Source organism: Arvicola amphibius, chromosome 3, assembly GCF_903992535.2.
Source record: "Arvicola amphibius chromosome 3, mArvAmp1.2, whole genome shotgun sequence".
NCBI lineage: Eukaryota > Metazoa > Chordata > Mammalia > Rodentia > Cricetidae > Arvicola > Arvicola amphibius.
Genome location: NC_052049.1, coordinates 185,941,836 through 185,954,903, shown reverse-complemented (window position 1 = coordinate 185,954,903; position 13,068 = coordinate 185,941,836). Strand labels below are relative to the sequence as shown.

Sequence of the window (13,068 nt, the reverse complement as noted above, 5' to 3'; positions counted from 1 at the left end):
AGCTTTCTACAGCGTCAGGCTGAAGCTGCTCTGAGGTCAAAGTCACGCTTGGCTTCTGGCCTCTTCCCTTCCCTACACTACCCCTGCACCATCTTCCCTGAGGAGAGGAAGTGACCTGGCCAAGGTCTATAGCCACACTGAACTAGCGTCTCACTAGGTCTCCTAACTGCTCACACAGAAGCCACCCTTGGGGTCATGTTGCAGAGGCTGTCTCCCTACTAAAGCCATTGCTAACAAACACAAGGCACACACAGTTTCCTCTTCAGCTCTGCTTCCCATCGCTCTTTCTCATAGTTGTGTACTTGATTCCTGATTTCATCCTTGCTTCCGGGAAGCCCTGCCTCAGCCTTGTCCCAAGGACACACTAGGCACAGAGGTGATGGTTCATGCCCTTGCACGATCTGGGAGGAGCTACTATTCTCTCTCCTTTGCATATGCGCACCCCCACTAGACACATTCACACCCTCTTACGTTTTCTTCCAAGGAAGTCAGCTGCTTGTCCAGTCTCACTTGGTCTGTCCCAAGAGGAAACATCCCCATGTCTCTGTCTGTTGGGACTGGGGGGATCTCAAAGGGCCCTGCAGACTCCGCGATCAGTTCCTCAGTAGCATTGATGACCTTCAGGACTTCTGTGGAGATGTTGCAGAGAGAAACAGCAGAACACTTCTGTTTGGTCCAATAACAGAAGGGGACAGAAGACAAGAACAACACATTAACAAGGACACAGAAATCCTACTTTATCCTGGCACCCATCATGAGGTCAAGTCTGTGATAACACACATGCACGCTCAAACGTGTGCATACGTGCATGCATGTGCATGTGCACACAGACACACATACACACACATACCTGCTGAAAGGGTAAGATGTTAAGGAATTGTGAAGACACATAGCTCAGTGGTTAAGAGTCCTGGTGGCTCTTACAGGGGACCAGGGCTCAATGTCAAGCACCTACATGGTAACTCACAACCATCTGTAAAATTTCAGGGGATTCAATGCTCTCTTCTGACTTCTCTGGGCACAGGTGAAATAGTCATACACACTAAATAGAATGAATCTAAAAAATAAAAAACCTACACAGCACCAGGGAGCCTAGAGGAGTGCTGGCCTGACTTGGCTTTGATTTGGTCACTCACCGTGAAGACTCCAGGGTAACAGGGATGGCCAAGGAAGCAGAGCTCAAGGGGAAGCTACCTGTGTCTTGTCTTTATTATCAATGACTTTATTTCCTAGATGATCTTATTTTCCCAATATCACTTTATTCAACCATGTGAAATAGCATCTACAGTGTGGGCCTCAGGGTGGCTTTCTGTATGAAGAGTTAGGAGACCTGGGCGAGACTCTAGTTTTGTCTATTATGGGTCCTTAGCCAGGCCATTCCTCAGCTCTAGAACTTTCTGTAGTCATCTATACAATAAGAGTACTAACAAAGAACATTCCCTAGCTTCCCTTGCAGTAGAGGGTGACATATCACTGAGTCTGAGGAAGAAGCCAACTGCTGTGGGATAATCCTCTTGTACACTGTAAAGATTTGTCACTCAAATTGGTTTAATAAAATGTCAATTGGCCAGTAGCCAGGGAGGAAGTATAGGTGGGGCGACCAAGTAAGGATAATGGGAAGAAGTCAGGAGTCTCCAGAAGGAGGAGGAGATGAATGTGCCATGCTAATAAAGGTACTGCCATGTGCAAAGCCTAAATAGAAATAGGGATTAAGTGTAAGAGTTAGATAGTAACAAGCCTGAGCTATCAGTTGAGCATTTATAAATAATATTAAGCCTCCAATTTAATTATTTGGGAAGTGGCTGTGGGCTCCTCAGACCAGGGAGGCAGGCCCCACAGACACTTATGGTCACTGGAACAACAGTCAGAATAAAAATGGTGACAAATGTGTACCAAAACCCAACCTTTTAGCAACCAAAGAAATAGAATGGCATAGAAATGAAACCATGAGTACATTATGGGAACAGCATAACTCATGATTCCCCTGAGGGATGTAAATGGAATCCCAGCATGCCTTAGCTTAGGTGAGGCTGGTGATCACATGGCTGACTCACCATGGGATGTGTCTGATCAGAGGCACACACTCCAATGTCACCTAAGAGCCCCCAGGACTGAGGCCACCTCTAAGAGCCCCTAGGACTGATGATGTCACCTCTGAGAGCCCCCAGGACCGATGATGTCACCTCTGAGAGCCCAAGTGTTTACTCCTATGATCCAGACTGCATTGCAACCCCACAGAAATATCAAACCCACCATGTGTGCCACACAACTCATGTGGCAGAGAAGCCCACACACAGGATGCAGAGGGCACCTGCAGGGAGAGCCCTCAGCAGAACCACAGTGGCACAGGGACAGAAGGACCAGAGGCTTCGAGGCCTCTCGGTTTGTGGACATGCTGCTTTCTGACTCACCCACGGCTGACAGCGAGGCTGATCTGTGAGATGTGAGAGCCACATAGTGGGGCCTCAGAGATGGGCCGGATAATGAACATTTGTCCTACACGTGTAAAGCCAGGTGTGGAGATGTGTGTCTGTAACCCTTTCTAGGGAGGTAGAGACAGGCAGATCCTTGGGGCTCGCTGGCCAGCCAGTCTAGCTTAGCGGGCAAGCCCCAGGCCTAGCTAGGACCTGAAGAACTGAAGAGAAAAACAGTTTCGTTCTTGGGACCAGATATTTCTATGTATCAGCAACCTTTGCAGATAAAGGCCTTGCTAACATCATTTCATAGAGAAAGAGGAAAGAACAGCTTGGTTTCCAAAGAGGGAGCACCCGAGACAGAATTCAGAACCGTCTAGTAGACGTGTCCAGCCTTCGGCCGTCACCTTACACGGCTGATATTTCATCCCGCCCTTAAAGATGAAGGTGCACAGGAGGAATGTGAGCCTAGAAGCCTTGGTCCCCAAGGCCTGTGTCCTTCCCACCATCCCACCACCCCAGCATCCATGGGTAGAGGTCCCTGGACCCAGTGTTTGCAGAGAGCGATGCTGAAATACAGTCTCGGGGGCAGGGTTGGAGAGACAGCTCATCATCATCGGTTAAGCACCGGCCCCTGACTGGTGCTTCCTAACTGCCTGCAACACCTGTGGGGTCCAACACCCTCTTCTGGCCTCCATGGCCACCCAGCACATCATACATGTAGTCATTCACACACATAAAACCTAATTAAAAAAATTCCCAGGGGCAATCAGGTCAGTGAGTAAAAGGGTCTAAGGGGAGGGAACAGGTGCCACTCAGCATAAGCGTGTTGCCAAGGTCAGGGTGAGACCAAGTCACACAACACAGCTGAGAGCTCTTCAGGGATGCACTCCCGGCCTGGGCACACCAGAGCTGCATGGCACACACTCACCACAGTGAGGGAGAATGCACACCACAGCAGAACCCAGACCTACAGTCTGCCTGCCACTTTCTGCCCCAAATTACAGATGCTGTCTTGGTTTCATGAAATGCTTTTAATTAACAGAGCAACAATCAAGGAAACTAGTCCCCGAATGCCTGAATTTCATGGCTTTGTCTCCTTTTCAAAGGTAAGAAAAACACCCCATATGTCCCCACAGAGAGCTGAGAGAATACGTGTTTTGCTTCTCATGAACATAAGGCCCTTGGCAGTACCTCCAAGAACCCATCAAAATACATTCCCCACAGACTCACGACTGAAGAGACTCATGAAAGATGGAAGTACAGAACTGTGTGAGGAAGTTGGGACCTGATCTTAATAAATTAGCATATGTAATAAGCAGATACAACCACACATACCAGATATCAGAGGAGAGCTGGCCTCTAGGAAGGACTGAGGGGTGTGTGCAGGTATGCGTGTGTGTATGAGTGCACAAGTGCACGTGTGTGTCTATGTGTGGATGTATGCACATGAGTGCAGGTGCCGTGGAGTCCACAGGAGGGCGTCAGATCCCTTGGAGCTTGAATCACAGGCAGCTGTGAGTCACCAAACGTGTGTGCTGGGCACAAACTCAGGTCTTTGCAGGAGCAGCACACATACACTCTGGACCACTGAGCCCCCCTCCAGCTCCCAGTTTGCTCTTTTTACAGGGTCTCTACTGCCCTGAAACTGAGAGGTAGGCTCCGTTGGCTGGCTGGTGACCTCAGAGATCTGCTTGTCTCCACCTCCCCAGGGGTGGGGTGGCAAGCATGTGTCTCCATGTCTGGCTTTTTATGTGGGTCTTAGGGACTGAATTTGAATCCCTTTGTCCTCTGTGTGAGTCCAGTGTTATTTGATTTATGATGCCCCTTGAAGGCACATCAGGGCATGGCCAGAGTGATGGGGTGGCCAGTGCTGGGCTGTAATCCTTGATCCAGTCTTCTCGAGCAGGCAGGAACTTCTTCCCTGGACCAAGAGTTGACTGTGGCCATTGATCTGTCTAACATGTGTGATGGCTGCTCTCCGTCACCTGTGATTGAAACTGATTGTTAAGGTTTCTGCATGGCTCACAGTAGCCATACCGCCACCAAGGGATGTGCCAGAAGCCCAGGGAGGCTGAAAAGTCACCCTCTGTATTCAGTACGTAAGGAAGTAGCCAGGGCAGCCTGAATGACTTTGTTACTTCCCAGCCTGACCCTTCCTGGTTATCTTTGCCTGACCCTTGTTCTGCCTCCTCCCAGGCTCAGTTTAACCCACTTGGGCAGAGGTTCCCGCTGTCCAGCACCATCCTCTGGACTTCCTGTCCAATGGTGCCCACTGTCCAGCACCATCCTCTGGACATCCTGTCCAATGGTTCCCGCTGTCCAGCACTTAACCTCTAGACTTGCTGTCTGCCCTTCCTCCCCTCAACTCTACAGCTTTCTCATGGAAACACCCATGGCTGCCTGGGTACCAGAGCGCTCCCCCAACGGAGGATGAGTTCACCCACTAGGAAGCAGCCTCTTTCAGTTACACTGCACTACAGCTCCTAGTTCACCCTAGTGATCATTTGCTGACCACATGAGTGGGGACCGAAGCCCCAACTCTGGGCCTCCACTCCTCCCAGGAAGAGTTGGCTGTCTCCATCCTGTTGCTGCCTGTGCTTGCTGCTGGGGTCTGCAAAGTGGGGTACCTGTTCATTCTTTTACCAGAGTTTGAGTGTGTTCTCCTCCTATGTCCCCTACACCCTTCCTGAACGAGCGAGTGAACAGTAGTTCCCATTACCAATTACCTAAAAACAAAAACACCAAAAAAAAAAAAAAACCCACATCAACAACAAAACACTATGGCTCTTAGGTCAGCAAGATGACTCAGCAGGTAGAGAGGTTTGCTGTTAAACCTGGTGACTTGTGTTTGTTCCTTGACTCACACACAGAGAGAGCTGACCCTTGCAACTCTCTGCACATGTGTCATGGCACACATGTGTGCACACTCGCGCACGCGCGCGCACACACACACACACACACACACTGCATGTTAAAAAGCGTCACAACCTCTTTTTCCCAGTTAGGGGTGGGGAATGAGTGGGAATTTTGAAAGAAAATGAGTTACATTGAATATATTTTAGGCTCCACTTCTGGATTATTTCTGAGCAGCTCGAGTTTAGTTACTGTGACTTTAAAGCACAGACACAGTGTCTTACCAGGCGATCCGCTCCAGCCCTCCCTTCGTTTTTCTAAACGTTTCTACACTGTTTTCGACTGCCTTCCATCAGATGGTTGTGATGTTGGGAGTCTCTGGGGGATGTTAACGCCTGGTTTGAGTCCCGCGCTGAATTACACTGAACTCCTAACCTAACTTTGGAAGACACCATCTCTATGCCGCTCTCCTTCCGGCCCACAGTTCCATTCCTTGGAGAGCTGCAGTTTTCTTCCTCAGTTTTAACTTCACATTTTTTTCTTTGCTCTTATTATGGTTGGAGTTAGCCCATCCAAACTCCTGTTTGAGACTCATATGTAACTTCCTAGTTCACAGAAAAGTTCCTGGCTTCATTAGAAACTACTGAAGTGGGAGTTCAATGTAAACACCTGTTGGAATACATTGCCGACGGGTCAGGGGTTGCAGTCTGCCACAGCCTGGCCCCTTTCTCTGAGCTCGGCATTATGCAAACTCCTTCCCTCCACAGAAAGGCTTCCTGCTAGCTACCTGCCCTCATCTGGAGAATGTTCCTGGGCCTGGGGGGGGGGGTGACCTTATTTAAAAGCCATCTCTAAACCAGATGCCTGATTCATCTTTAGCTTGACCCTTGGCACATATCCCTACTAAGAAGACTTGTGCTAGCAGCTCTTCTATAGAACACTACTGTTTGGGCTGTAACAAATACTGCTTGCTTGAAGATCAGAGTGCACAGCAGCCACACTAGTTAGCCACAGAGGGCAGGCAGTGGTGGGACCAGCACTTGGGAGACAGAAACAGACAGATCTCTGTGACTTCAAGGCCACCCTGGGTTACATGAGACTGATCCACTCTAAAAGAGAAACAGAGTCAGGCGATAGTGGCTCACACCTTTAATCCCAGAACTAGGAAGGTGGAGACAGGAAGTGATATGGCTGGATGGAGAGAGGAACATAATGCTGGAGGAGAAAGGAGCTCGGGGCATTCAGGTTTTGTAGAGATGGGATCTTGTCCCTTCAGTTTAAGCATTCAGAGAGGAAGAACCAGTGTCTGGCTTCTCTGCTTCTCTGATCTTTCAGCTTTCACCCCCTAATATCTGATATTAATATCTCCGGGTTTTTATTTAATAAGACTAACTAGGATTGTGTCATACTACTGCCAAGTACTAAGCCTTGGGATAGGAGTGTGCCACTTAATGCAAATTTGGGTTTGTCCCCAGACACCCAAATCCTATATATTCTTTATACTCTGGAATAAAATTAAACTGATTTACCAAACTCTGTCTCCTGGATTGCTGTCTCCTTTTGTACTCACAGGTCGCCTACAAACCTATCTCTCACCCCTTCTGCCTCCTTCTCCTCTCAGACTGATGACCAGCAGGCCAAAAGGGAAAGAGGACCCCCACAAACCCCACAGTCACTTGGGCCTAACTGGGTAATTACATGAAGGGTATGGTATGGTTTGTGAACAGACTGCCACAAACAGATCTCTCCTTTGGACAGGAAGGATTCACCATCCTGTGTTCATCTGAGTCAGGGTTGCTGTGTTCTTATACGTGTGTCAGGGTTGCTGTGTTCTTATACGTGTGTCAGGGTTGCTGTGTTCTTACACATGCACTTCATGTGAAGGCTCAGCATCAGCTCCACCCAGGAGCTCGGTGCTGCCCCAGGAACGGTCCTATTTCTCCACGTTGCTTTTTTCCTTCCTCCATAGCCCTTTCTACAAGCTTGACACTTGAACTCCTCTACCTTCTCCCGTTCAGAAGACAAGAGAGTCTTCTAGTTTATGGGTGTGCGTGACAGGAGGAAGAGAGAAGGAATAGAGAAAAGGGTGAGGAGAGGATGGAGGAGGAAGAGAGGAGAGGGAGAGGAAGAAACAAAAAGGCACGGAGCGTACGGCAAAGCCTCAGCTTGCCAGCACCACACGCATCCCCTCGATCCAGCAGCCATGACCCTCTGCCTTCTGGACCTCATCTTCCGCATCCCTAAGATCGTCTACTGGTGGGTACTTAGGTCACTTCCGACACACACAATGCCTGATGAACTACCCTAGAATTCATCCTGGGTCAGTGAGCATGTGTACTTAGCTTGCTCTGGATACCACATCATCACACCGCTAATCAGTGCTGACACCACTTTGTGTGTGTCACGGTCGCTTTCCTGAACTCTCACCAACATCACTTACTGCTACTTTTAATCATCTGGTGTGTCAGCCAAAAGGGGGCCCCACTCTATTGTAATTTGTATCTAAAATTTGTTTCAAAATACATTTTATTATTATTATTATTGGTGTGTGTGTGTGTGTGTGTGTGTGTGTGTGAATATGGATGTATATATGCCGTGGTACACTTGTGGAAGTCAGATGAAAACTTGTTTGGTGTTCTCTTAACTCAGAAAAGATTTCTGGCGAGCTCTGTGCAGGCTGCTCCTTCCTTCCTGTCCCTCTGATATCCCATCATCTACCTCCGCAGGGCATCTTGTTTTTGGTCTTCTGTGGAACAAGGGTTCCAAGTCAGGGATCTGAGGTTCAGATCTTTCTATTCCCAAGCTCTGAGAGCATGTCTGACTTTCTCTCTTCAAACCCTACCTGCCCCGTGCCTCCTCATCCTGCTGTGGCTGGGGTGACAGTTTTCCCAATGACACCCGTGTATACAGAGGGTGAAGGCCTGCACCCACTCTGGAGGTCTGGGAAGGCTTTTACTCGTGCTCGGTCCACGTTTGTCTCACTGGAAGACTGTTCTGAAGCCTCCGTAAGGAGGACGGCGCCAGAGCTCTACCCACCTGCCTGGTGGTGGCCCCTCTGCCGGCCCTGTGGGACACACCAGTGGGCATGGATGATACCGAGTGAAGGGGAACCCCACCTGCTCAAACACTGCGGGTAACAGCTGGAAGGCTAACGAGTGTCTGCTCCCCTAGAGCGGCAGGTACACAGAGCTCGAAACGAGGCGTGCTAATTCCTCAACAGGCAGAGTGCTGTCTACCATCCAATGCTCTGTTCACCCGTGTTGCGCTAAAGGCACGCTTCTGAAATAAAATGCCACCTGGTGGCTTCACGTGAATGGTGACTCACTTCACAAAGGCAAGGCACACTTGGACGGTGACAAGATCAACCGCAGGGCATCGACGACAATTTTATCACAAGCACCTTACAGCTGAGAGCCCCAGAGACAACAATCGACAGCTCTGTCTCCAGCACCGGCTGGGATTCTAGGTCCATGTGGAACCGGCGGGCTATCTGTTTCTCCTTCAATAAAATATTTTATGTGTGTGAGTGTTTTGTCTGCACCCATGTCTGTGTACCACATGCCTGCCTGGTACTCACAGAGACCACAAGAGAGTGTCAGATACCCTGGATTGGAGTTATAGACATTGCTAGCCAGCGTGTGGGTACTGAGGACTGAACTTGGATCCTTTGGAAGATTATCCAGTGCTCTTAACTGTGGAGCCATCTCTCAAGTCCTGACATTCGTTTCCGATTAACTGTAAAATCTCAGTGCCCATTCCATACGTGGGAGAGGTCTGCTGGGCTATGACCCTGACTTGGATCTTTAAGAAGCAGTATTGTAAGTGATATTGCTATCAGGAAATGATTGAGGATGCCATTCTCCATGGTAATGTGTCATGACTCATATCCAGAACCACAGAATTCTGGAGCCAGGAGAGACTTGGGCACAGCAGGGCGTATGTGGGAGATCTGGCTACCAAAATGTTGACTTTAGACTCAGGCCAGTCCCTGGCTTTTCTTCACATCCTCCTTTCAGGAGTGCTAGACCCTAGAAGGAAGTCCTTCCAAGAACCACTCAGCCAGGATGTTGCCCTGGAAGCATTAGGGTGGAACTGGAAAAACCTGGTACTCATTTCTGATGATGGAAGTTACAAAATAATCCCACAATAGTTCAGAATTACGTATAGCAAAGGGTTATTTATTTAGGGGAGACTCACAGATCACTGTCCTAGATCACAGTCCTCTGCACGAATGGGGAATAGGAACAGTTTAGCAGCCAGAAGTGAGAGCCAGAAGCAAGAGAGCAAGCACACACTTTACAACTGCATTTATAGTAAAAGAGACCATGCCTGCTAAGTGGGCTGGTGTCTTAAAGGCTATTGGCTGAAGGAGTGAAAGGAGTTCCCACAGCACCTCCCCCTTTGTTTAAATAAGAGAGTTCCAAACCCAATACAAAATGATATATACTAGGAACAGATATCAAGTTTAAGATTAGAATTACAACCAGCATAACAACATTAAGCAAGGAACGTATGCTAAAAGCGTATTAATAAACATTCTATCCTAAGGAGTCTAAGTCTTGTATTGGAAGTGGCTTGGCTAGATCATAAGAGGAAGGTAACTACAATTATCTAATCTTCAACTCCAAAGAAGGCCTGAGAAGGGAGATCATATTTTTTCCAGGTTCCAAGCACTGCCATTTGGAAGGCTGTGGAGTCTGAGGGAGCAGAACAGCCATTTAAATAAGAAACATAACCTCTTTACACAACTAACTGCCGCTGGGTTTGGGATTGACCCCCAGGATCGACAAGCTCATTCTTCAGCAGTTTCTTGATCATCGCTGGTCCACTTACACCCAGCCAAAGTGGACCATCAAGGCCAGCTGAGGGGTAAATCAGTCTGACTTCCAGCGAGGGAAGAAACTACACTTTGAAAGGGATTCTGCTGCCGTCGGGCAGGACCGAGGAACCCCAAGTTCTACAGAAAAGGTTGCATTAAAGTCACCAAACTGGCATTAATGTCATGCATGCACCTGTGTGTCGGCTCTGGGGAAGCAGCAACAAATGCAGCAGGAGCAGGTCCCTGTGAGGTCTAAGGTTGCCACGCTTTGACAAGTGTGTGTGTGTGTGTGTGTGTGTATACATGCATGTGTTGTATAGACTGTAGTGGCTGGATCATGGGAGATGTCACAGCTACACTGACCTTAAAGATGGGAACTTGGGGTTCAGCCCCATGCAGTGCTCCCCCACTGACATTGTGCACAGTGTTAAGGGCACCAGCTGTGGACACAAATCTGCGTCTGTGTGCTGCAAGGCGTCGAGCTTGCCGTTCTCAGCCCCAGCAGATGGACATTATTTTGTGAAGCTGTTTTTTCTGGAGCTTGTTACAGGGGATATGCTAATTACCATTTGCCGGGCTCCCGCTGTGCATGAAGCTTACGCTGCATAATTCAAGCCTCACATCTCTGAAAGGCAGCGTGATTATCCCTGTCCTACAAGGAGGACAAGATGTGTTTATCCAACCAACAATAAAAACCTGGGCTGGATCCTAGGAACCAAGTTAAAAACAAGTCAGACAGACAGACAGACAGACACAGGCTTGCTGATATCCTGAGAACAAGTACTGTAATAGCAGGGTAGCTGGGCTGCTGAGTGGAGAAAGGACTGGAAGGTCCAGGAAGGGCCAGGAGCCATAGGAGACCAAGGAAGATGCAAGGGTTGATGGACAGGCAAGAAAGGACAACGGGAGGGTGCCTGAAAGCAGCAGTAAGAGCCAAGACAACAGCCTAAGTCCAGAGTTTGCAAAACAACAAAACACAACACTTTAAGCTATCTCTGTACAATACATTTCTATGCTTAGATAATATTCAGTCTGCAAATCTGTATTTCTGCTCTCCAGTTGTCATGCCTACTTGGGGAAATGTATCCTTTTTGTTGTTGTTTTTAGGTATTGATTTTCATGTACAGAGAATGATAACGTTGAATCTTCACAAACTTGTGGTAGACTGGGGCGCGGACCTGAACTCTGAAGAGACTACGCTTGGGAGTCTAAGCACAGTTGAACATGGGTGGAGGAGGGCCTTGCTACTCCCCCAGTGGCTCTTCCTTTCTTGCACATTGTTCCTGGGAGTACATATGGCGGATAGGTGGGTGTGTCTAGAGGTGATCCCAGCTGGCTGGTGACGGTGGCAGCACGCGTCTCATCTCAGCATGCCTTACTTGCCACTGGTCCAGCATGAGTTTTCCTGAGAGCTTTGCGATCACTAAGCCGAAAAGCCAACAGGCTATGGAGCCACTGTTAGACAGACATCACATGACAGTCTCTACATCCCTAGGGCCTATGCTGACCACCCGCCATCACAGCGGGTCAGCTGGTTCAGCTACCTCACAGAGTGTGGGAGCTCCTTCACACACGCACAAGGGGCAGCAGGAACCTGTGAACTTCCGTGGTGTACCCCTGGAATAAGGAAAAGGCCTGAGAGGCGAGTTTCCACTAGAACCACCTCTAAGTGTGAAACACGAGAACCCCAGTTGCTGGGGGACGAAACCCCACTGGAGCTAACAAGAGGTGATCTGTTACAAAGAGGGGAACTCATGGTTTGAGGTCAAGGTTTGTGATACATCCTCAGTTCAGACACTGGACATGGGCCTTGATAACCCAGGCTCAGTTTCCTCACCTGCAAAATCAGCTGCATCTATATCAAACTATCAATATATAGATTTTACAAGCTTATCTGTTATCTAATAATCTATCTACATCAACCAATCAAATCAATCAATCATTTATTTATTATCTATTATCCCATTATCTACAAATCAATCATCTATCAATCCATCATTATTATCAATCTATATCTGTAGAGGGCACAGGTCCTTGTGCTCACAGAAAAGAACCCAGGAAACCAGGAATGTTAAACATACAGGTTACTTCTGCCTGGAAGGAATGGGTGTAGTTAGTAGCCTAGTAACCCATGCTATCTGTAGAGCCAGGCCACACCGACTCCCATGACTATTGTTTATTCCCTGCTCTCCCTCCTTGGGTCTTTATCTTGAGCACTGTTTCTCCGTCAATAGAGCCCACTCTTATGGGAGATGTCATGTGTAGAACCCACTCTTATGGGAGATGTCACGTGTAGAACCCACTCTTATGGGAGATGTCACATGTAGAACCCACTCTTATGGGAGATGTCACGTGTAGAACCCACTCTAATGGGAGATGTCATGTGTACCAGCCCAGGTGACCTCTGTGGGGTCTGTTGGGCTGGGCCACACCTGACTCCCACGGACTTTTACGTTTCTCTCAGCCATTCTCCTAGACCCTTGAACATTGTTTATCAGCCAACAGAGTCATCTTTATGGGAGAGATCATGTGTACTTTGTAAAGAGTTTCATTGTAAACACATCTTCAAATTTGTTGTACACAAGGGATTGAGTTAATTATCATCAGGAAAACTCTTTCCCAAAAGTGTGCTGTGCTTAAATATAGCTAAATTAAACTACTCAGTGTCAGACTCTAGACGCTTGAACCAACACTGGTTACTGAGTGGTACTGAACCGGATTTTCTTCTTGGCTTACATGGATCATTACTCTGTTGGCCATAGTGTTTGCAGAGACTCCCCATAATCAATCAATCAATCTCTCTCTCTCTCCCTCTCTCTCTCTCTCTCTCTCTCTCATCTATCAATATATCAGTCTACCAACTATCTATGTATCATCTATCTATCTACCATTTACCAATCTATCATCTACCCATCTACTATACAGGTATGTGTCTACCATTCATTTATATAGCTATCAATCCAACATCTACCTATCATC

At 48.1% G+C, this 13,068-nt stretch overlaps 1 protein-coding gene across 2 annotated transcripts in view; it reads right to left on the bottom strand.

Annotated features, from left to right (window-relative positions):
- LOC119810211 (myosin VIIA and Rab interacting protein) overlaps positions 1-13,068 on the bottom strand; it is a 130,054-nt gene that overhangs the window by 14,860 nt on the left and 102,126 nt on the right. The window contains exon 11 of one of the 2 annotated variants that reach the window (XM_038323581.1): positions 472-666. The exons of the other annotated variant lie outside the window; for it this stretch is intronic. Within the exon in view, the coding sequence (XP_038179509.1) occupies positions 472-666 (195 nt within the window). The remainder of the gene's footprint in view (positions 1-471; positions 667-13,068) is intronic. 2 annotated transcript variants of the gene reach the window in all.